At 40.9% G+C, this 23,891-nt stretch overlaps 1 protein-coding gene across 1 annotated transcript; it reads right to left on the bottom strand.

The window, feature by feature from the left end:
• Window positions 1-685: 685 nt before the first annotated feature.
• zgc:63587 (septin-2) lies at window positions 686-23,891 on the bottom strand. The gene is made up of 12 exons (XM_030103957.1): window positions 23,795-23,891; window positions 16,737-16,785; window positions 16,198-16,297; window positions 16,015-16,101; window positions 15,549-15,672; window positions 14,615-14,749; window positions 14,358-14,475; window positions 4,025-4,126; window positions 3,660-3,805; window positions 3,424-3,507; window positions 3,272-3,329; window positions 686-1,882 (listed from the first exon to the last, which is right to left on the bottom strand). The coding sequence occupies exons 2-12, from the start codon at window positions 16,761-16,763 to the stop codon at window positions 1,817-1,819; spliced, it is 1,047 nt and encodes a 348-aa protein (XP_029959817.1). The 5' UTR covers window positions 16,764-16,785; window positions 23,795-23,891; the 3' UTR covers window positions 686-1,816.

Genomic DNA, 23,891 nt, shown 5'->3' with positions numbered 1-23,891 from the left:
CCTTATAGTCAGCCTCAGCCAATCACAGCGCAGAGTGTGCTGGCATCAAACCCGAGGTCCTGATCAGCTCCTCATTCAGGTTTCATCTCACCTGAGCCGTCGATCCAGAGATAACCAGATCTGATCTTTTCTCTCAAATTATACCTATTAAAAATATATCATTCTAACCCAAACTTTATTCCAATGGTATATTTATCAATTCAGCATGAAAAATACATCTTGAATCTTATTTTATTCTGTTTGTCATACATGAGATGACTCTGACAAGTTTGACTCATGAACACAAAATACTAAATTTATTATTGTAGGAAATTGTTGTGCTCAGACATGCAACTTTCTGTATTTCTGTTTGTGACTCTCAGTTCTTTCAGTTTGAAAGTCATTTAATACAGCTGTCAAATACAACCTTCAAAGAGAGAGAGAGAGAGAGAAATGTATTCACCTTTTCTTAACGCAAAAGAATCCCCAAGAAATATATGTTGGCAACAAGATCACAAGCATCCCTTTCAGAAATGAAGACTAATACATGTTTTGTGGATTTGCTTGTGGTATGTTTGTGGTAAACAGCAACAAGAAAGCATGTTTCAGAATGTATGAATATGTCAAAAGAAGAAGTGATTCCACTTTTGTTCTCTAAACAAATTTATTTCAGAAAGAAGTACAAAACACCTACAAACAGAATATAACAGACACAGTTAAGAAAAAAAAATTATATGTGTCTTAATTCAGCAGTCAAATATGCAAACGTCAACCTAATACAGAAGAGCAGACTGATGCTGAAGGCCTCTCAGAAACAGAGCTGAAGAAATGTTAGCGTGTTTAGTCTGCTGCTCACAGATGGCTGGAGGGATTTACACACAGTACCGTGAAATATTATTGAATGTGAGTTTCATAGTGAAAGTATTAATACAGTATGTTGAGGATCTGTGTGTGTAAGGTACAAACAGACAACTTCACACATTAAATAACATCACTGAAAGCATAAAGACACACAAGATTCAGGATCACTGGGTTAATTTTCAGTCATCAGTTGTAGTTTGGCACTAAAATAAAGATCAAATCCTGAAAAGCAAGAAATGTTATTGATCCTGAAGTCTGGTTGTATCACTAATAAACATCAATTTTCACTGTAGGCTACTAAATTAATTCCTGATTTAACAGAGGCAAACAAGAAATGGAAGTGTTTCTCATCCTGAAAGAGGACAGATTATCACACAGATTCTTCCTGGCTGTGGTAATAATGTGGTTATTGCACTGACAGATGTCAGCAAACAGGCACAAAGTGTTGAAACTACACAGAGTTAAAGGCAGCGGCCTCACTGACTCATAGATATACATACCAACTGTTTTTTTTTAATTATTTTCTTTAAAAGAACCATAAAATAGTGTTAGTGTGACAGTAAAATGAATGAAACACTGTACCTCGTGGAGCTTGGACGTGAAAGAAACTCACAACTCGTACATTATATCTTTGTAAACAAGACTTCTCATGGCAAAGACTTAGTACCATTGTCACTGGCAGCTAGGAGGACAATAATTTAGATGAAGGCTAAATAACGGATACAAGTGAAATGATTTCACAATCAATAAATTGTGTTCCGTCTCTTTCAGTGACTAGTTCCGATCTGGGCTGTAAACAAGGTCTTAAAAAAGATGGTCGAGAGGAAAAGTGTGGCGCTCCAGAGCAGTGGATGGATGTGTGTTTGCAGGCTGCGGAGTAGTGTCAGGAAGCGTTGAACCACCAGGTTTGAGTGTGTATATAGATATATATTGTAGAGACTCGTATGTGCTTGTTGGGGCTTCAGCTTGGCGTCGTTTACTCATCTGATTTCATCTTCATCTGTGCCTGCATCTGAGCGATCATCTCCTGCATGCGTCTCAGCTGCAGAGAGAGGAAAAAAAGAGGCAAATGAAAATGTAACCAAAGATTTTGATACACAATAACCTTCTTACATGTGTATGTTTCATATCAATCATATGTATATAAAAAAAACAGGCTCCAGACATTTTAGTGCCATTTTAATGAGTGTAACTGTGATTAAATAAATGTGGTTCAAAAGGGCATGAAATCAATAAATCAAACTGAATTGTCCATGAAATGTCAATAAATGCTCATCTGCAAGCCAAAACAAATCATGTGGAAAAAGAAGGCTGGGGGCGGTGCGCTCCTGGGTCTCTTACAAAGAGTAAATACGCCATCTTGTGGCTGATGAAGGAACTACAAATGGTCAATGTTTTTAAACTGATTCTGTCAGTTTTAATAACATAAGCTGCAAATTAAATCATGATGTGAGATTATTAGAATCAATCTTTAAAAGGAAAATGGTACCAGTTTGCTGCAGGAGATTTACATGTTTAATGTTTTATGTATTGGAAATATTTCAAGTTAACTAAAATGATTCTTTACATTTATATTGATTTAATTGTTCAGGGGAAAACACAGCTGCATCCCACAATTGAGTTCAAAAGTTGAAGCTTCATATTAGCTCAGATATTTTAAATCATTATGATATATTAATAATTTTTGCCCATCAGTAATGTGAATAAGACAGTTCACAGGATAAAAAAATATTAAATTATTTCATACAATCAGATGTTTTCCAATTCTTCCTATCATCACAGTTATCTGTGATATCTGACTAAACTCAAAACCCTAACTTGAACTGGCTAGTTTTTTAGTCATATTCCTACTAAATTGAAAAAAAAAGCTTAATTGACAGCACTATGTTGTTTAATTGCCAATATATTACAATAAATTAGTGCATAAACTAAATCATATTGTAAACAAGAATAACTTTTAACATTCTACTTCTTTGAAACACAGGCGCTCAACTTGCTCCAGGAGCTTTTCATATAAATGTTGCTTACATATCACTTTCCCTCTGGGACAACATTAAGGAATCTAGGGAGTAACATGGGTTATTGTAATGTTTCCTTCCACCATAAACCATAACAACATGTTCACAAATGAATAGCTGCCCTTTCAGGCTTGTGCTTCTGGCTCCTCGTGGCACTGAGGTCATTCCCACCATAAAACTGGACCAGGACATCCAAGCAGGAAGTGATGACATATCCTGCTGGGCATATTGATTACAAACAGCTCTGCCATGAGGGCTCCGAGGCCCATCAGGTAAACAATGCTGGGGCAATCTCCTGGAGCCCATTATTGCTGAGCTGAAAAAGCATATAGATGTTTCTCTCCATTCAAGACTGATTTCTGAACAAAGATAAAATAGAAAGAAACATCTCTGTTCCAGCGGTGTGTTCTTACCTCTGCTTCTTTCTGTAGCAGGATCTGGTCCTTATCCATCACATCTTCATCTACAGCTCTGCAACGGAGAGAAAAAAACAAAAGTTTAACATGAACTTAGACTTAAAGAGGAGCAGTTTATGTGCGGTAAGTGATCTGAAACCACAGCTCACCTGCCCGCTCTCTTCAGCCTCTCCGAGCGGAAGTTCTCATAATGCAGATCCTGTGTCACCTCCTGGAGGTCTTGCATGTGAGTCCTGAAACAACCGAAACACACCGTCAGATCTTCACACACGCTAGGGGGCAGCAAAGCCTGATTTTTACCTTTTTTCCTCTGGTGGACACCAAACAGAGACTCTGTCCATGCTTCAGTGGACTCATTTTGGAAAGCCTCAGTCTAAATACTCACACAAGCATGGTGCGCAGTTTGAGGAAGTCGTTGTGCTCGGGGTTCTCCACCTCCACCACTCCCCATGGGTAGAGACGACCACGGATCTTCTTACCCTTCACCTCAATCAGCTGGTTGGAGCCAATCACAGCGAAGGGAATGCTGGCCTGGGAAAGGAAATTAGAAAGTCAGTGGATGCCCAGACAGAACCCACGTCAGAGGAAGGCACATGGCAGGAGAGATGGAAAATGAAGGGATGCGAAAGGCTGCAGCGAAGGGGAAGAGGGAGGAACAGAGAGAGGGCAGCATGTAGCGCTGAGCCGTCGGACGGAAACGTCTGACGCAGTTTCGTAACAGATGACATCAACTTCATGTCCCGCTCTCACCTTCAGGACTCGGGTCTGTTCCTTGAACTCCTCGTCCTCGTCAGAGTCGGCATCTGGAAGCTGATAGATTTTGATCCCTTGCTCCGCAATCTCATCCAAGATCTGAGAGATGGGAGCAGATAAAACAAAGAGTTAGAAGACAGCAGCATCATGACCTCACTGCGACCTTCAGACATCTAATAGCAGAGGTCAAAAACGGGAATCCATTAGGAAAGTGTGGAGAAACAGATTCTCTCACTTAAAAACATTGAAACAACTTCCCGACAGTAGAGAGAGAGAAATAAAAACTTTCCTCCGACAATATTTTATTAGTCATTTTTGTATGTTTCAGTGTTTTTGTGCCTGACATTCTGTTCTGAGGTGCCAAAGACACAAAAGGCATTGTTCTTGCTGACATTTACTTCGCCGCTCACCTGTGTGCTCACATATAACCAGAATACCAAGTCAATACAGCTGTGAACTGCAGAAACTGCTTTCAGCAAAGCGCATGCCACTGCAGTGTTTACAAAACACGTGCCCTCGCTGTAAACTAGGAATTATATGGCAAAAAGACCGCTGCCGCTCTGACCCATAAACAGAAAGTGCGAGAGCTGTATAGAGTAATATGAAGGTGTGTGTGTTGTGTGCGAGAGACTCTCCGGTGTTGCAGCAACACATTTAATTAAAGCCCCCCCACAGGGGAGTAGGGTGGGGGCGAGACAGGTGAAAAATAACAATCTATGTGTGCGCTCAAGATGTGAACGTGTCTGAAGTTCTCACCCTGCTTTATTTCTTCAACCGGTGAAGAAACAAGTTGAAACAAAGGAGCTTTCTTTACCGCTACCTCAGGGACAGATGTCAGTATTTGTTATTCTAAACATCAAAGCTGCATTTTTCTTTTGTTTTCCCAGGGGCAGAATTTGAAAATCCACAATGTAGCCTTATGTAATGGAGCCAAAAAATGTCAAGCGTTGTTTTCCTGACTTTTTGGGGCACTTTCATGTGCTGTGGCGTATAACAGGACAGTAGTGAGTCAGCCAGGAGTCTGGGAAGTGAGCGCAGGTTTTCCTACGGAGCGCAGCTCCTGTTTGAGTCCTTGTTATGGCTGTCGCTTGTTTTTTCAGCGAGCCCTGTGTGCAGTGTGTGTGAGATAGTGTGTGTGTGGGGAGAATCGGGTATTGTTGTGAGGCAGATCTAAAAACAAACAGACTTTGCAGGGCTCGGAGGAGAGCGTGACACCGGACCAGAGCCTCTTTTTTCCTCCATTAACTTAAACACATTGGGATTTTACAGGAGCCTCCGACATGGAAGCTGGATAAACATGAGACTGGTGGGGCAGCACATAGAACGTTTTGGGAAATTCTGCACTCAGTGGGAAAATAAACAGGCATGACACAATGGCAGGAAAAAATGAAACAAACAACAAAATGTACTTACACAACAAGATAAGATAGGGATACATTGAGACGTGATAAAACAGGAAGAATCAAACTGAAAACCATTGAGCAACAATTTACATATTGGAGCTCCCACGATCCTAAAGCGGATAAACTTGATATCGAAGATGGATAAAACTCAAAGTATCTGGAAAAAAACCATCTGGTCAGAGCCAGCGCAAAACACAAGTCTGTTGTCGGGCATCATCTGTTTCCTGCCGTTGCTAATCCAAAATAGCTGTTTACGTGAAAGATTTTCTCCTGTAGCATGTGCTTAGTACGGCCTGACACCTATAATAAAGACCTCTCGGGGATGAAGCCATGTCAGAATCACTGCCTCTTCCAAATCCCTGTTGTCTCCTTCTGATTTACTGTACACCGTGTAGGCCTTAATCTTTAATGTTACACCAGCCTCTCCTCCCGTAACTGCGTATTTGAGTTGGCACGGAGTATCTGGCAGCGGGAGACGTTTTGATTTTATGACCATCCTGTCTGCCTATAATTCGACGCTCGCCCCCACCCCTTCTCTGCACTGTTATGGTTGGCCGTGCAGGTCCACTCAGTGCTGCGAGTTCAGCATGCAAACAATGCCATGCATGATTCTGCCTCGACATTAATTAGAAAAGGAAGCCAAGGGTTTATCGCCTCATGTTTCTGGCTCGCGTCAACAAAATATGGAGCATTGTTTGTGGAAATATTCCGTCATGTGCAGCGGCAGCGATAAATGTGAGGGCGGAGGCCGATGTGGGCAATTCAAAATTTGTCTGAAGAGAAACAAATTGCAAGTGAATCACGCCAGAGGTGTATTTCCCAACAAAAGTCAGACTAAGTAGAGTCTTGAAATAGAAGTATGAAGTATACTGTGGTGGTACTGTCAAGCCCCAAATATAGCATACCTACAAGTCCACACACAGATATAATTACACAGCGTGATGTGGTGGGAGATGTGGCGAAGCAGTTCTTCTGCAACTGCACAGCAGTCTGGGCCAAAAGCTCCAATCCCAATGAAACAAGCTAAAAACCTATCATTAAAGGGATGAGCCGCTCTGTCACGTCAACCTGCTCCTGAAATAATATTTTCAACATCTACCCATTGTCATGAACAAAGCCACGAAAACACGAATGACTCAAATGCTTGTGAAGCAGTGAAAAATCCACCTCGGTCGAACCTTGCTGAAAAGAAACAAATACCTGAAAAAAGAAACAAAACAGTGGGATTGCGGTGAATGCCGCACTTCTTAAGCAAGTAACCACTTGCACAAACACGGACGCACAATCACACAGCTTTCTGGTGTGATTGTTGAATAGACCCGAGCTCGTTTTGGCCTGGCCGTAGTTTGTCTCCATTAAACTAATATTGCAAACATCGAACAATACTTGGAAGTAGATACATGTAGCAGAGCATTCTCAGCAACGCAACAATGCAAACAGAGCGAAACAAACAAACAAAACAAAAATGGCACAGCAATCAAACTGCACATCGACACTAATCAAGTCTAATTAAGAAGAGCGAGAATTGAAGAATAGTGGCCGGATCAGCAGCGTCTTTACATAACCTTTATGTAATGTCAGTGCCGCCTGCCAGCTTCGACAGATTGGGAACCATGGGAAAGAAACGGCGCATCAGCGCCTTCAAAAGAAGCGTCTCTGATCAGTTTGCAGGAGCTCTTTGTTTCACGCCAAGAAAACACATTAACTCCTTCAGTTACATGGTTTCTAAACCCTTTTATTTTACTTAAAATACTAATAATCTTTGAAATAATGTCGCCTTTCACCAGTGAACACCCTCAGCATGTTTTAACTGTGTTTCAAAACTAAAGATATTATAGAACACTGAGAGAAGTCAAATAAAGGTTGGGATGCACATTGCATGTTTGTGAAGACCGACTCACGGACAGGACACTTCAGTTTGTGAGGCTGAGGAACAGGGGCCGTCTTCTTCCCCAGGCTGAAGAAGTTATTAAAGGATTTTCCAGGCCATGGCGAGTGCTTTGTGTCCTTTATGAGATTCCCGTAGGTCCACTGCTTCTGAACAAAACAACTGCTTAGTTTTCGCCTTATAAACCCAGGTATTGACTTTTACTCAAACTCTTTGTTCCTTTGATGATAAACCCGCAAACACATGGGCCAACCCACAGCATTTAATAGCAACAAAATTAAACAAAAAGGTGAGAATTTTACTTTACTGGAATTAAATTACCACTTAATTTTAGCACTTGCAAAACTAAACGACACACAAAAAGTAAGGGCACGGTGCGACTTGTCTCCCCTTTTATATGGCGCCACCAAAACACTCAACATCCTCTCACTGTAAGAGCTTCAAAAGTACTCATTACACAAGCTTTTCAAAGAGGGGATGAGCATCGATGTGACTAAAACACAAAAGTCTGACCACTGGTTGCAGAGAAATTATGGTTATGGTGACGTCTGCGGCAGGTTTGGAAACGTGAGTATAGGAGGCCTTCAGGTAAGCAAAGACCCCTACGGAGCTTCTGAACAGGACAGACGGCGGCACTAAATGAAGACAAAGGTCTCCAACTATTTTTTTTCCTCACTGCTTCAGCAGTTGGACAGTGTTTAACACTCAGCCATATTCACAACTGTGACGCAAGGATGTTTGAAATTTTGTGTCTTGCTCAACCAATGAACACTTCCATATATGGCCATGGCACGGAGATGGAACTTGCAACCTTGCAACTGGAAGCGACTTGTTCCACCAAATCACAGCTGTCTCCGTAAAACATCAAAATGGCGGACCCATTGGTTAAACAAACTGCTTGTTAAAGAATAAGGAATTGAAGGTATATTCAAATGTCAATAAATTCCACTTAAAAATTACAAGATGAATTTCAGCTTTACCAGCCAATAAATGAAAATATGACTTCCAGACATGCACTGTGACAACCTTCTTTTCCCATATAAAATAGGACCAACCCCTTCTAAAAGAACTACTGTGATTAGAGGGGCCTCCAGTCATAAATATAACAATAGTAAACAAACTGCATTTCAAATATATGATGGAAAAACCAAGTAATCCACGAAACAAGACTTCTCTAATTAAATTATCTATCTTTCAGTCAGCGTTTCTCGTGAAGCTTTACTGCCACCCTCAAGTAAATCTGCCCACAAAGATAAACTTTGACATATGATGAAGAACACTCCGATCTCCATGTCATCAGATTGTCTCACAACACACAGACACACACGGAGCTGAATTACAAGGTTGCAAAACAAGTGAGGTCTGGCGTCATGAAAAAAAATGGAATTCATTGTGTGCTGGGCTCCGAGTACCAGTAATAATATGTAGTGTCCGAAGTGAACGTGCTTACATGAAGACACGTGAGAACAAATGCTTCCTTCTTGCCGGGAAACGCCTTTCAACTAACCGGCTCTCTCCTGCCTGCAGGGAGTCGAAGGGGGTGAGGGAGCCCCAACAATACCCAATCCAGAGGGGGCTGGAGGGATTTAGACCTCATACCAGCCTCCTACACAAACACCCATACACCAATAGCAAACCGCAGTCTCACTTTTTGAACCACTTTAATTCCGTGTCAGGAGAAGGAAAAAGAGATTGCGAGTTACGTGCGAGCAGCTTCGGAGCTCCTGGGGGTGAGTGACTCATCAAAGTAAAAAAATATAAGAACATCTAATGGGGGAAATCTCACTGACATCAGAACAGGACTGACTCTGACACACAGCAACACCAGGAGAACAATACCTTTCTGTTCACAGGATTAAAGACACTTTCACAGAAACACATTCCAGATATGTTGAGTCGGTCCAGACGAGATCAAACCAACCAGAATGGCTGGACTTATCTTCACAGGAGGTATGGACAGAAAGTACAGAGGATGACCAACAGCCATGGAAATGTGACGCATCATACCGTGATTCCAGTGACAATCATTACACAGGCATGCGGACACAGAGCCGGGCGCACATACAGTCTGGACTGCGCATTAGTACAGTTGAGACCACCCACCTTCACCCTGTGATCAAGGAGCGTGGAGAGATACAATCAGGCTATTCATGTAATCTGGTATTTAAGCAAGATTTAGAAGGGGACAGTTTAGGATTTACACCACAGATCAGATCTGTCTTCTTGGTCTGCTAATCAAAAGAGTGTCCGCAGTAACAGGAGAGTGACTAAAGACCAGAATGGCAAAAAGTTCAAGAATCACCTTTTCAGGTCGGCCTTTGAACAATGAAACCTGCTGTTTTCACGCGGCTGACATCTTGTGCTTTCCCCACTTGAGGACGGATCGTGTGTAACAGAGTCGCTTGTTCCATGAGGAAAAATGTACATTTATTGTTTTTAAATCTGCAGAGATTTAGATGCGTGCCCTGGCACAATGACCGCTGGAGGTCAGAAAAATAAACATATCAGAGGATTTAAAACACTGGCAGGAAAAGGAGCAAACAAGCAGACCGGGGACTCACACTCACACAGGAGCAGCCATGAATTAATCACCTTTGTCACCAGCTTTTCCCTATAAGACATCAGCCTAAACATGTACAATGGCCAGATATTTAAATGTGGATTGAAGCTGATTAAAGTGTAATTTGACGAACCTCATCAGTTGCGTGTTCCTGCAATAAAATTTGTTTTTCTAGAACAACAGATCTGAGAGCCTGAATGAGCTCTGCTGTGGGCATATTATAGTAATTAAAGGGGGTAAACACAATGGAAGGTGGGTTTGAGAGATGTGAGGACAAAAAGTTAATGACAAGAGGTCGGGTAGGATAGTAATGGACAGGGGAAAACACAAAGGAATGAAATGAGAAGAAAAAAAAGTCTAAACTATTGTCTGCTGTCGGCAGCCGTGCGCGAGAACACAGGAGGAGCCCGTTTCTCCTGCCCTTTCTGACCTATGGCTGAAGAGAAGCCTTAAGAAGAGAGCATTAGACCTCCACCAAACTTTCATCATAATGAAAATTAACATTGTTGTATTTTTGATAATGGAAACAGTCACTATGTTTTTGAATGATTTACTGTAAATACCATTTTGTCCAACTTTTTTATTTATAAGTGTATAGTAGGGGGTTTAAACATGTCCTCATCTTACTTTCATCCCTTTTTAGGAAATGTTAAACTAAGTCCTGTATAAGTATGTCAATATATAAAAAGACTTAATCTAACATTTTTAATCAAATTGATGCATGCCGATTTAAGACTGGTATCAACCTCTCTAGTGTTCCAGTGGAAGTCTCAAAATAATTGCTTTCCCTTCACAATAGTGGGAGGATAATTTTTTTAGTCCACTTCATATTACATCGACCTTTAATCCAGAATTAAGTCAACATCTTCATGTTTTTTCTTCCATCAGGATTCCAGTCTGAACCAGATGAATACTGTCTTTTATGTCCACACAGAAAACAGCCAGTGAAGCACTTTAGGACTAAAGCCCTACACCGGATATGACTGCAGGGTCCCAGACTGAGAGGATCAGCCCCTCAATATACCCTCCTCAGGGCAACTTATGAGCTTCCGAAGAGAGGGTAGGAAATTGGCATTAGTAAAAATTGGGGGGAAAAAAAAAAGAAAGAGAAAGAAAGAAAGAACACAAACAAGTAGAAGGAGAGCATCAGAGGCGCCTGAATGTGGCACTGCCAGCAGAGGAAGGACTGGGCGAGAGGCAAGCAGAACTAAGGGGATGAAAGGTAAACGAGGGGAGGTTTGTTCCTTTGTCCTGCCGGAGCTGTGCGGGGCCAGCAGGTTGTGTCTTGTCAGTGGAACACACTCGACACATTGCAGGAAACCTATATTGTTCTGTACAAGCTGTTTCCCCCTAATAGTAAGTGAAAGGGCTGGACGAGGGTTTAGGATGGAAGGGTCCCATTTACTCAAAGACAAATGGCTCCGAACGGTGAGAAAGTGCCCGGCAAAAAACAAACCGATAAATTGTATGGGAGAAACACTGGGACTTATCAATCATTCTCTCGCACTCGGCTTCTTGGCAGGTTCTTGGCTGCTGGCGCACTGACCTCAAAGGGAGGCCTGGTGCCCTGCGTCCCTGTACAGGACTGCACGACAGGAGTCAGGCACGTATACCTAAGAGCCACTTCAACTAATCTGATCAGCCAACAAATGCTCAAGCCAGTTCTCCTGGGAGACACTTAATAGAGATTAATGAGCATTACCATGATGTTTCACGTTTACAGTGATTATGTTTCCATACAGCCAAGGAACCTGGTTACTGTAACAAATCAAGTAATTGTGTGATTATTCCTCATGGACCAGAAATTAGTTTTCCAAACAGACTCGTATAGAAGTTGTTGTCAACATATGTTGTTCATTCAGCATTTAGCCACCCACGTACAGACACAACTTCTTTATAAATGAGGTCTCGCTGATACACATCCAAACACAACATAGTCAAATACTGAAAGAAAAACATTACACCATCACAAGCACCGTTTTATTCTATCAAAGAATTTTATGTTTACTACATAAATAAGATACTGAAAGCATTTAATCAAATAATAATTAAAAAAAGCTGCCCTGCAGTTTGATACACTGACCTAAAACAAGTCATCAAACTTGTTTTGTACGAATAAAATGCAGATAAAAGTTGTACTTGTCTAAACTGAGGACAAACAAGAGATAACAGCAATAATACACCCTCCTTCGAGACGCATAGTACTATTTCTAAATTTGGGTCAGATAGCACAATTAAGCCTCTGTATTTCCTGGCAGTAATGGCTCGTCCAGGAACTCACCGTCATTAGAGGGCTGAGATGAAGTAAAATGCCTTATTTTGAGTATAAACACAAAGAAATGTAATTGTATGTTTAGTGCAGCAAAGTATACTTTTTCCATAGCTAAATGTTATGGATTTGTGTGTGTGTTTATGTGTAAATTTCGTTGAACTCTCCAGTTAATTGCTGCTTAGTGTACAGTGGGAAATGTCTGTTAAGGGAACACTTAGCAGAGCGTGTGAATAAACTGCTGGACAGATAGCACAGCGGACCAAATGGATACAGGTCAGATCAAAGTGATACTGGTAGAGTATTTCCGCAACCCAATTTCATAATTTCCCACTTTAGCGCTACGCATTCATTGGACGGAAACAAAAACACACCCAAAATTAAAACAAAAATTAAGCCAAAGGTTCATTCTTAGACAGCTGACCGGCTGGATGCTGCCTGCAGGATCAGCAAGCCAACAAGCTTGGGGGTTTTCTGTAGTTTCAGGCGAGGGTCAGAGTTGGCAGGAAACATGTTGTTGTTCATCGAAAGTACCAGAGGAACACTTACAAGGTTTATGAAAGGTCACAGCACAAAGCAACACTTCAGAGTACAGTTGGACCGGCCGGGCACCAACGAGGAGGAAATTCACCTCGGCTGCCAGAAACTCTTTCACACAAAGACAAAACTATTGCAATGTTTGAGTTTAAATATAATGTTAATGAGACATAATAATTTCTGTTGTCTTAGGAATTGCAGGAAGAAAAAACACGAGTACTGAATGGCTTCGCTGTGACGTTCTGAACTGCTAAGGTGCTGCATCAGCGATTTGACTGCTGAAGCTTCAATCAGAACAAAGAAGAGAAAAGAACAGAGCTGGACTGCTGCTCGCCCAGCAGCCCGACGCCTGCCAGACCACCGGCTCCGAGCCCTGAATAAGAGCCAGGTGGGAGGTCTGGGTGTACTCAGGAAGGTGTGGAGACAGGCTGACATTTAATTATAAAATAAGACAGAAGCAGGATTATTCGCACCAAAGCCTTGATTGTTATTTTCATATTGAACTGATGTGAAAATGAATGCTTCTTGATTAACTGTTCTGGTTTCTACTGGTAAACCAATACAGAGAGTCAGCTCCTGCTGCAAAGTCTGAGGGGACACTTTTAGTACGCTTAATCCTCACCTCGGAAAAGCGACATTGTTAAATAATCATCATTGGTGCTTAAAAGCTTTGTCAGCTTGTAAAAAAATATTAATAATTTCATGGTGTGTGGCAAATTGATCAGTTGTGTCAGCTCTTCACTCTATTCAGACAGAAAGCAAGGAAAGAAAAGAAGAGATGTAACTCAACTTGGTCTTTGACAACTTGCAAACATATTGCATCACCATAAAGTATTATCTAGGATTACGGTACGTTATTGTTAGGTTGCATCGAGTTTCTGGTCCCGCAATGATTTTTACGTATAGTTTTTACACACAACAGCAGAGCGTCATATTCAGGCAGTGCAAAAAGCTGCATGAAGAGTAGAAATCAGTCGAGCACAGAAGCAGGGAAATCCTGCTAACTCATCTTGTATGTAAGAGGTTATCAGCTGAACACAGCTTGGAGAGGTGTATGTGATGTGTGGTACTCCTCAGTCTTTTCCCCTGCAGGACAGCAGGAAGCTGAGGAGCGTGCAGGCAAGCAGGCAGACATTTGGGTGAGCTCCAACAGGAAGTATCTGGGCCGGGTTGAGACTGGATGAGATGTGCTCAATCTACTTTATATACAACACTCTTTTCCTCTGTCCGTCCCTCCTACTGTTTCCTCCCTGATGTGGCCCCTCCCTGTACTTTTGAACAATCTGGCAGCAGCATCAAAAATACAAAAAAAAAAAAAAAAAAAAAAAAGGGCCGAAAACACATCACTAATTATACGTGGAAGTGAATTCTCTCATAAGAACACAAAACTATGACACATCAGCATGCCAATAAAGCTGGATTCTTATTGAATTACTTCATTCTATTAATATGATGATTCACTTTTTAAAGTCTAAACAATGCATCCTCCGTGGGGATAAGAACAATCCCATAGCAGATCCAAATTAAGTCTGTAATATCCTGACAAGTGTTAAGACTACCAGTTTAGTGCCAAGAGTTGCATCTTGAGGAAATATGATTTCATGCCGAGTGCACATTATGTAATAATGAAGTGTGAGTGTGAGCGTGTGAGTGTGTGTGTGTATTAAGCTCACCCTCCTCTTCAGGCGATCCCTTTCCCTCAGTGTCAGGGTGTCAGCCTTAGCGATGACTGGGACTATATTGACTTTACTGTGAATGGCCTTCATGAACTCCACATCCAGAGGTTTCAATCTACCAGGAAAAAAAGAAAGAAAGGATTAGAAACACAGGAACAGCGAGTGGGATGATTTTGAGAATATTGATAGATATTCCATTTGAAATACAAGTTAAGCTCATTCTAAATGTTCCAAAGATGCATCAGTTTGTTTACCCATGGCCAAATGGAGAGATGAAGTAGAAGCAGCAGTGCACCCTGTTGTCCACTATGTGTCTGCGGTTCAGTCCACTCTCGTCATGCAGGTATCGCTCGAACTGATTATCAATGTACTGGATGATGGTCTTGAAGCTGATGTCAAACACAGCAAAGGAGAATAATCACATTCGCTTGAAGAATTACAAGATCTAACGTTAAACTCTATTGAAAGAATCAATCAAAGTGAGATTACATGACACAAGTTACTCAAAATGTTCGGAATGTAATGACACTTTGTTTTCAGAAGCTTTCAGTTAGTCTGTCGGCGCAAGGGCAAAAATCAAATCAGAACATAAGTGTTGTCTTGAGACAAGCCTCTTCTGTGTATTTGGGCTGACTTGCTTTGGAAAATCCACAACATGTCAGAAGTAGGTGAAGTTAGTCAAACTCTTTCTTTAGTAACTGACCCAACTCATCTGTGTGTAGTTAGAGTTTATAAAGCATCATAACATGGGTAATCCAACAAAACGTATCAACCATTTGAAGAATTTTGGTATCGTATCAATTTTGGGTGGCATTTTTAATTTTTTGTCATGTCAACAGGTCAGTTCTGCCGAAATGAAGCATTTCTCCTTACTTTTCCATTTCAGAGAAACAAGACTGTGAAAACAGAGGTGAAAGGACTGTTAAAGGTTACAATTTCACCACTGAAATGAAGATGGCCAAGAAGAAGACACTCCTGCTGAAACTTTAACCGCGCACGGACGCACACACAAACACAAAGCAGAATGGAATCTAAACACAGGGAATGTGGAGGGAGGAAAGGTAGGAAAGAAGGAGTTCAGGATAAAACTATAAAAAGGGAGGACGGCGGAGGACAGGAGGGAAAGATGAGTGAGCCCGCTGGACATCTCTCAGTTTGTTATCATTCCTCCACCGGGTACAAACGCACCAATCCTGGCTGTTGATGGCATCACCATATCCAGGAGTGTCGACCACGGTGAGGCGAAGCTTTACTCCTCTCTCCTCAATTTCCACAGTCGATGCCTCAATCTGCACCGTCCTCTCAATCTTCTCTGTGGGGTCAAAGCACAGAAAAAAACTGTACAGATTCACACAGTCAACTTGTAAAAACCAAGCAGAGCAATTTGTTGCTCAAAAAACAAGACTTTTAGAAATTAAATTAAAATGTTGTCATACCAAACAGAAATGTGCTATCTGAACTACATTAACTAAGCAGACAGGGAATGGATGATTGTTTTTAAGTCAGAACAAGCCTTAATCTAAGTCATAAGAAGGGCAGGGTCATATTGAGAGACTACAACATTCCCAGCATTCCTCTTGAAATGCTGCTCTGCTGGAGATATTGCTGCAGACATTTCTCGATTATTACAGTGTGCGTGTGCTGTCCGGAGTACCTGCAGCACCAGGGATGTAGCGCTCAGGGTACAGGTCAGTGAGAAACAGGCTGTTTATTAGTGTTGATTTCCCCAGACCAGACTCTCCTGAAGAGAGACAGACAGACAAACACTGAGTTTTTCTTCCTTCCAAATGATATTTTTGCTAACGACAAAAAAAAAAAGACAAAGCTGATTACTCACCTACAACCATTAGGGTGAATTCAAAACCTTTCTTCACAGATTTTCTGTGCACTTGGTTTGGGAGATTAGCAAAACCAACATAACCTGCTGCATCTGGAAACTGCAGTAAACAAAAACAAACATGTTACGCCTTACAATCACAAAGTTAAAAACTAATGAATTTATGTTGCTGTTACATAATTTCAAGCTTTAACAGCTTGTTCTTTTCACTCTGTGAGTTTGCTCAACAAGTCCTTCCTCACATTTCTCATCATTTTATGAGATGTTTTGCGTAAACGTGCAAGTGAGTGTAAACGAGTCAGACTGATGATGATGCATACGGTTGAGGAATGCCAACAGGCAATAAAACCTTCCTATGAAACACTTGCATTTCTCCAGGATATCCTCTCTGGATGCTTGCGCACGCATGTGTGCACGAGATTACGAGTGCCATGAGTGTTAATCACCAAAGACTCCTCCTATATACTTTGTGGATGTGTCATATTTCAGCCTGAAATCTGTGAAAAGAATTTGCGTTTTCTTTCTTTCCTTTTACTCACCTTACTTTTTTCTCCAGACTGAGACATTGCAGCTGTTTATTAGACGAGCCTGCAGAAGGATTAAAAAAGATACCAAAGTCAGTTAAATGACCACAATATGTCCATCCCTGTAAAAAGTATATCAAGTGAAAACTCTTCGAGTGAGATCTGCTCATGGGTAAAATGTGTCATGATGGACCAAACAGGCTTTATCGAGAAACTTTCAAGGCACAGAAGCAGATAGGTATTTTCTAATTTAATGTTTATTTAGATGACTGATGACGATAAAAAGAAATAAGTAGAGAATATAGCTATTAAGTGCTGTATAAAAACAAACATTCATAAAACTGAATTCCTTCATAATAGAAACCAGTTAAATTTCTGAAATGAGTATTATTACGAAGTCATAGAAGCATAAGTGTAACTGCTTCAAATGTAACAGTATAACCAAAAAGTGATGCTCTTTCATGCTTATGGATTCCAACAGATTTTAGAAATTATGTTTATTATCTCCTAATGTGAAATACCTTAGTAACCTTGTAATTCAACCTAAAAATTACACTTTTCTGTAGCTGCAGCTTTGTAATCACACAAAACCATAAGTAGCACCTATCTTTCCATCACGTATCTTCAAAACTTTATTTTTCTGATCTTAAGTTAAAAAAAAAAAACACCATGAAGAGATTTGTGAAAACTAAAAATTAATTTCACATTCCATCCTCAAAGATTTCAGATTGAAGGTTTCAGATCTCTGAACACCATCAGGAGCAGTGATTAAAGCATCTGGGTGATAATTTGCTCCCAGACTCCTATTAAACTGCTGAAGTCTCGGGCACGTCGCACTCCTGCCTGGTTCTATGACCCTGAGCAGACGACAGAGCAACAAGGCCGCTTGATAAATTAGCTACATAATGACTGAGCAGGAAGAGCAGGCTCCATTTTATCACCAACACACTGGCCCTTGACAAGAGGGGTGTGATAAGCATTGGAAAGAGGCAGACCGCCGTGCGCTGCCAAACGGGGATGCACTGTGGTTATGTCATTTTAGAGAAGGGAAAGAGCTTCATGGGAACCTCAACTGACCGCTCCTCACTGGCCTGAGACAAACACAGACACAGGTGGACAGGAGGGGATCCATTTCAGTTTAATATAAGACATGGTAGATAAAGGTGCATTCTGTATTTCCATGGTCAGCGGTGGCGATCCCTCTTATTGACAGGATGGTTTCAACGAGCCCACGGGGAGAACAATGCTTGTTTTTCTTTTTAGTTCCTGAACTTTTTCTGATAAAAGGCAGCTCATCTGGTGGAGGGGCGAGAAAACGTTCCTCACCCTCGACTATAAACTTTATCGAACCACCACCATTTTATCTGTAAAAGCGCCAAGAGACGACTGTGTTGTACTTGGCACTATTTAAATAAAGCTGAACTGAACCGAAGGGTGGGTTGTGTTATACATATTACAATGTCATAATAATTCATATGAAAGTGGATAATGTGAAATAATGACATTTAAATTAAAATCTTAAAAATGAGTTTAATGTAAATGTCTCTGAGAAAATCAGAAGATACCATTATCAAGGTGGAACAGGGCCTGCCTAAGATTTTTATGAAACTGGGCTTAATGACACTTTATATAGATTGAAGAAATGGGGGAAAGTCATTCATGATCATAGAATTACTTTGGGAGGTAAAATGGCTCTTTCCAAATAAGGCCTCAGAATCAGCCGAGAAAATGCTCCTATTGGATTCCATGTTAAACTGAGGTATTCTGAACCTCCTGTTCTCACAGCGCCATGCCTACGGTGAAGAATGCATTCTTGTAATACCAAAATTTCAACTTTCGAAACCAAGGTGCTGTTCTGTGGAACACTTCTTCTATTTTTTTTTTTTTTAATAACTGGAAATGTAATACCATATTTTACACAATCTTGATGAGGAAACGGCTCCTGACTGAGCAGGATCTTCTAGGACATATTTGAAGGCAAATCTGATGAAGAAGCAATTTTATTGCTGACCAAAGAAGAGACTGATTACAGGTTTCACAATTCTTCTTGATAATCTCAGTATAGTAGCAATTATATTCAAGATTCAAGATGGCATCCAAATAGAAGCCACATCTTGGTATGTTCAGCTGAACAGAAAAGTGAAGTGTGCCCCCGCCATACTGTGACTGACATTGGTTGGTATTTTTTGTCTATAATTTTAGAGTGCTAAATTCAAATCCTGTTGTGTTTTGAAGTCATTTTCGTGCAAAAGTGGTTATTCAGTATGGAATCCAAGATGGAATCCATTTTTATCCATGATTGCTTCCAAAACACCATATTCTGTTGCCGACTTCTTTTTTTCAGCAACAAAATTGCTTCTTCATCAGGTTTGCTTCTAAATATGTCCTAGAAGTTCCCTCTCAGTCAGGAGCAGTTTCGACATCAAGATTGTGCAAAATATGGCATTACATTTCCAGTTATAAAAAAAAAAAAGAGTGAGAAGAAGTTTTCCATGGAACGGCATCTTAATTTTGAAAGTTGAGGTGTCATATTACAAGAATGCATGGCGAAATCTTCACTCGAGGCACTGGGCTGTGCGAACAGGAGGTTCAAAATACCTCAATTTATCATGTAAATCAGTGGGAGCCGTTTCTCGGCCCATTGGGAGGCCTTTATTTTGAAAGTACCATTTTATGTCCAAAACTGACTCTACCCCATTTCGTCAACCTATATAAAGAGTCATTAAGTCCAGCATCATTGAAATCTGGGATGAACCATGTTCCAACCCTCGCCCGAGTTTCTCAGAGACAGCTAATTAAATTAAATATGATACAATTTATTGTGTTTTGTAAAAACAATGTTGCTTTAAAAACCAAGACATTGTTGCCAACTCCTCAGTCAGGCACGTTCTAAATGATGTCATCACGTAATCTGCATAGCCACTTATTTGCATATCTAGGTAAAGCTGAGCTTTATTGTCAAGACCAGTGATGGGAGTAACATGAAATCTAAAGAATTACTTTTTCCAGCGTTCCAATTCCGTTACCGTTACTGACAGTAACACAAAGTGCGACCTATTTACTGGTTTCAAACACAGCAGAGCTGTGCTTTCATTGTAAATGAGCATCTGAGTCAATGCGGCAGCCCACACAAGTGCAATCAAGTGTATCACACACAAATACACATGCCCCAAGTGTTATTCCTCTTCAAGCTCTGTGGGAACCAGCATTAGTCCGACAGCAGATTAATTAAAGCGTTCCAATATCGCAGTTGTAATCTCACAAAGACAACACAACAGGACAGACAGGCGGGAGGCGCACTTCAATAATACTCTCTTAATAATGGCCATTTAATCGGCCAGGCCGCTGAGCTACTTACACACACACACAGACCGCCATCAATGAGCCAGACATGGGGGAGATTAAACAGTTTGGGCCAAAAGGGAAAAATGCCACCTTACTAAAGCCAAAGATGTTGGCATGTTATGCATTTACAGTTGATTTATTGGCTGGAGTGAAGCCATAAAGGGGCAGCAGGGCTGGTGGAACTATTTACCTTCCTGACAGACGGTGTCAAAGGTTCACACACCCCCTCGCTTTAGATTAAGGGCTTTCTACACTTATTGGAAACACTGAAACAATACTTTTACACCATGGAGACTTGAACTCAGTGACGTAAAACAAAAATGGAAGTTTACTGGCAACTGATCACAGCACCAGGAATCCGTAAGCTATAGAGCTTTTTTAAAGTGATGCCTGGCTCATGTAAAGGCATGCAGACACACAACAACACAGAGAAGGGGAGGCTTGACTGTAATGAAGTCACCCTTGGAGGGACTAAACTTTGTGGTGGTGGCCAGCATGACTGTTATGAAGACATGACACTGGTTTTTAAGCAGCGGTTTCAGCCACACGTTATAATAATATGACCCCTGAGAGAGGAAAAACGGTCACAATGGGCGGAATGAAAAAGCCTTTCAACCATGAGGAAACCAGCGGGCCTGTTTGTAGGACACACACAGAGTGTAAAGCACAGGATGGATGGTTTATGATGATGGGGGCATGGTAGGAAACCACTAAGTAAGCAGGAGACATACAGAAACAAAATATCAATGAAGCACGGAGTAGTCGTGAAACATTTTACTGTTTCAGATAAAAAATCTATTAATTTGATCACTGATATGCCGCTGTAATCATCTGTTTTTATTCCACTCACCCACCAAGCTGATAGTGAGAACAAATTACTGTTCACCAAGAATCAACTCTCTTCTGGAGTTCCTGCTCTTTGCTGTTTATGTTAGAAAAATCAAATTTGTGTTCCGATTTGGACTTGAACTCTTTAAAATTGAAATATTTTAATGATACGTTTGTAATAATTTCTAACATGGTATAATAAACTTGGGTTTAAAAAAATTGTCCAGACATCACTCACCTTAACAACAATAATAATAATGATCCCTAAATCACCACAAAGGGGAGCACATGGTTCTACAGTTCTAAGTTACCTAGTAGCTGCCATATACACTTCGGTATTTTTAAATAGACTTGAGAATGTAATAATGATAATTATCATAGCAATGATAATAATAAAGTACTTCTCCATATCTAGACCTATACTTGCCTCTCATCTGAAAAGATACACCCCAAATGAAGAGTATACCACACCATGTAAATGAATATTGACCTTTTTTTTGTTTTTTTAATACCTTAAAGCGACACTAAGGAACTTTTCAGCCTTAATAAAACATTTTAATATCTTTTGTGATGATACATCGACTTACAACGGGTTGAATGACCCCTCTGTCACGGGCTGAGGGCATCAGTATTGCTTTCAGTTGGACTAAGAAACTGTGAGGAGGGTGGTAGGAACCCAGCACACGGCATGCGTCACATTATGATATAATATTGTTTAGCCACCATTAGATTCATGACCTCGTCGCTATCCGTCCTTCACACAGCCACTGGAAACAAATGTAGGCGAGTTCAGTCTGACAGCATGCCACCGGGAGCAGCATTTTACGGCGTCACGCACTAGTCCTCATGGGAACTGTAGTATTCCTTTAGGCAAAACACTACCGCTTTTGTCCACTGGCGCCGCCAAAATCAACGGAAACTGAAAGTTCCTTAGTGTTACTTTAAGTGCTAGATTGTGAAACTTTATTTCATTAACATATTACTGAAGTTTCTCATTCTTTCCTGGTATATTTATGTTTTTGAAAGCTCACAGTTTGGTACAGTGATGGTCAATGAGGTATATGCTGTGGAGGCTTTTTGGACAAAAATCAAAATGAACGTGTGCCATAATATGATAGTTTTAAAATGTGTGAAAGTTTAAGAATGCCTGACAGTTTTAGTATGTGATTGTTTTAGAATATTCAATAGTTTTAGAATGTGTGACTGAGAACGTGTGACAGTTTTAGAATGTTTGATACTGTTAAAATGTTTGAGAGATTTACAAAGTCTGAGAGTTTTAGAATATTTATCCTCGTTTATAACACTGTAAAGGTCGTGAGAGCGTTTTAAGAGTCCGGGCTCGTCCTTCCAAACTTTCAAAAAACAAGCTTATAACAAATTATTTTGAAGGTTGCCATGAAAGGACCGGATTTTTGCCTAATACAAGCTGAGTGAGGTTCAAACGGGAATTAAATTTAGATAAATGAATGAAAATGAAGGTGAGTTTTGGTGCTTACTTGGAGGGACATATTTTTCAAAGACATATATTGCTTTATAATACATATTATCATATCCCCTTGCAGCAGTGACAAGGTAATTTCCAATGCATTGTTTCTCATGCAGACTTTTGCAAATAGCTTTATGAAAAAAAAAGGTGTCCTGCTGCGCAACATCAAACTTCAGGCACAATTGTTCATTTCCACCTCAATGTAAGTTATGTTTCTCCATTCACTTCACATCCCCTTGTGGTTTATACTGTCAGACAAATGTCTTCCCTGGCACTCCTGTGCCGGACAACATAAGGTCTCAGGAAGGGGAAAGGTCAGAGAGCGGACAAGTTGCTGGGTCAGAGGGCTTGGATGTCTTTCGATACCAAGTGATGTTGTTCTTCTGATATTAAGCTGATCTCTGTCCAATCTGGTCAGAAAATCTGAGTTGCTTTCTATTTCGCAGGACAGCTGCCAGCCTGAGATTGCAGATAGTATATTCTGCAATCATGCTCAAAGCATTCACCACTGGGCAAGACAGGAAGTGAAATATGCACGTTTTCACTGAGCCAAAAACACAAGCAAAGATGGATGATAACTCTTCAATGGTGGCCCTCCGCCACATCTCAGACAGCCATATAATGAGAAAATGTTTTTCTTTCCCACTGTTATTGTTTGGTTGTCTGAATGCTAAATTTGTTTCTGTGTAAATGTCCTTAACAATCGAAGATCAGAGAATAATCAGATGTCAGAAAGTGAGTGCAGAGCTCAGGAAAGCCATACCAGAGGAAATGCTTGAAAGTCAACACACTGAATAGCCTGTCAATCGCACTGATATGTGGAAATTTGTAGGCCTGGTGAAGCGAAGATTGTTTCCAGGCAACTGCCAGGAATAAAATGGGACAATGGGACAATAAATGAGTTCAAAGCTTCATGTGATCAAAAGAAGAAGCTGAGGAGGAGGAGGAGGAAGTGTTTATTTGGACAGTTGCGTTGTTTAATGGAGGAGAACATAAATACAATCCTTCAGTCACAAGCTATTAGAGTTTGAAGCGTGGTTGAAGGCCTCAGTGTCTGTTAGATGTCCACCACACCCAGTCTGTCAGACACTCACTGAGTTTTCCAAACATCAGATGGCAGACAGCTTGTGTGCACATTTGTATAAAAAAGTTCAAATAAATGCCAAAGCTTCTCAAGTATGTTTCTCCCAGTGAATGAAAGCGTGTCTATTAGACTCACTTTGAAGACATAAAAGCATCGAAACTGTGGTAACGCTACATGTCAAACTTTGGCAATGCAACAGTTGTTACCGCGGCTGGTGTCATGTTGCAAGCTCCAAGTGACCCGCCAGCGGATCTTCTTCCTCTCCGACTCACACTGAGCCTGACCGTCTGTGAAACAAATAACACCCCAAAGAACCGAGCAGTGTCCTACCTGTGCGCAACTTTGAGGTATTGTTCAACAACCGGAGCTTCTCGTCTCTCGCTGCTGTCCCAGCCCAGGAAGGGAAACCCGGAAACTGCTTCCCTGA

This window comes from Salarias fasciatus, chromosome 12 (assembly GCF_902148845.1).
Source record: "Salarias fasciatus chromosome 12, fSalaFa1.1, whole genome shotgun sequence".
Taxonomy (NCBI): Eukaryota; Metazoa; Chordata; class Actinopteri; order Blenniiformes; family Blenniidae; genus Salarias; species Salarias fasciatus.
This window is presented reverse-complemented; position numbering and strand designations above follow the sequence as displayed.

Excerpts from the sequence above, each read along its gene's own strand:
- zgc:63587 (XM_030103957.1), bottom strand. The coding sequence starts at position 16,763 with ATGTCTCAGTCTGGAGAAAAAAGTAAG. Across the intron at positions 15,673-16,014 it reads CTACATCCCTGGTGCTGCAG|AGAAGATTGAGAGGACGGTG; the intron begins GTACTCCGGACA and ends TTGACCCCACAG. Across the intron at positions 14,476-14,614 it reads ATCTCTCCATTTGGCCATGG|ATTGAAACCTCTGGATGTGG; the intron begins GTAAACAAACTG and ends TTTTCCTGGTAG.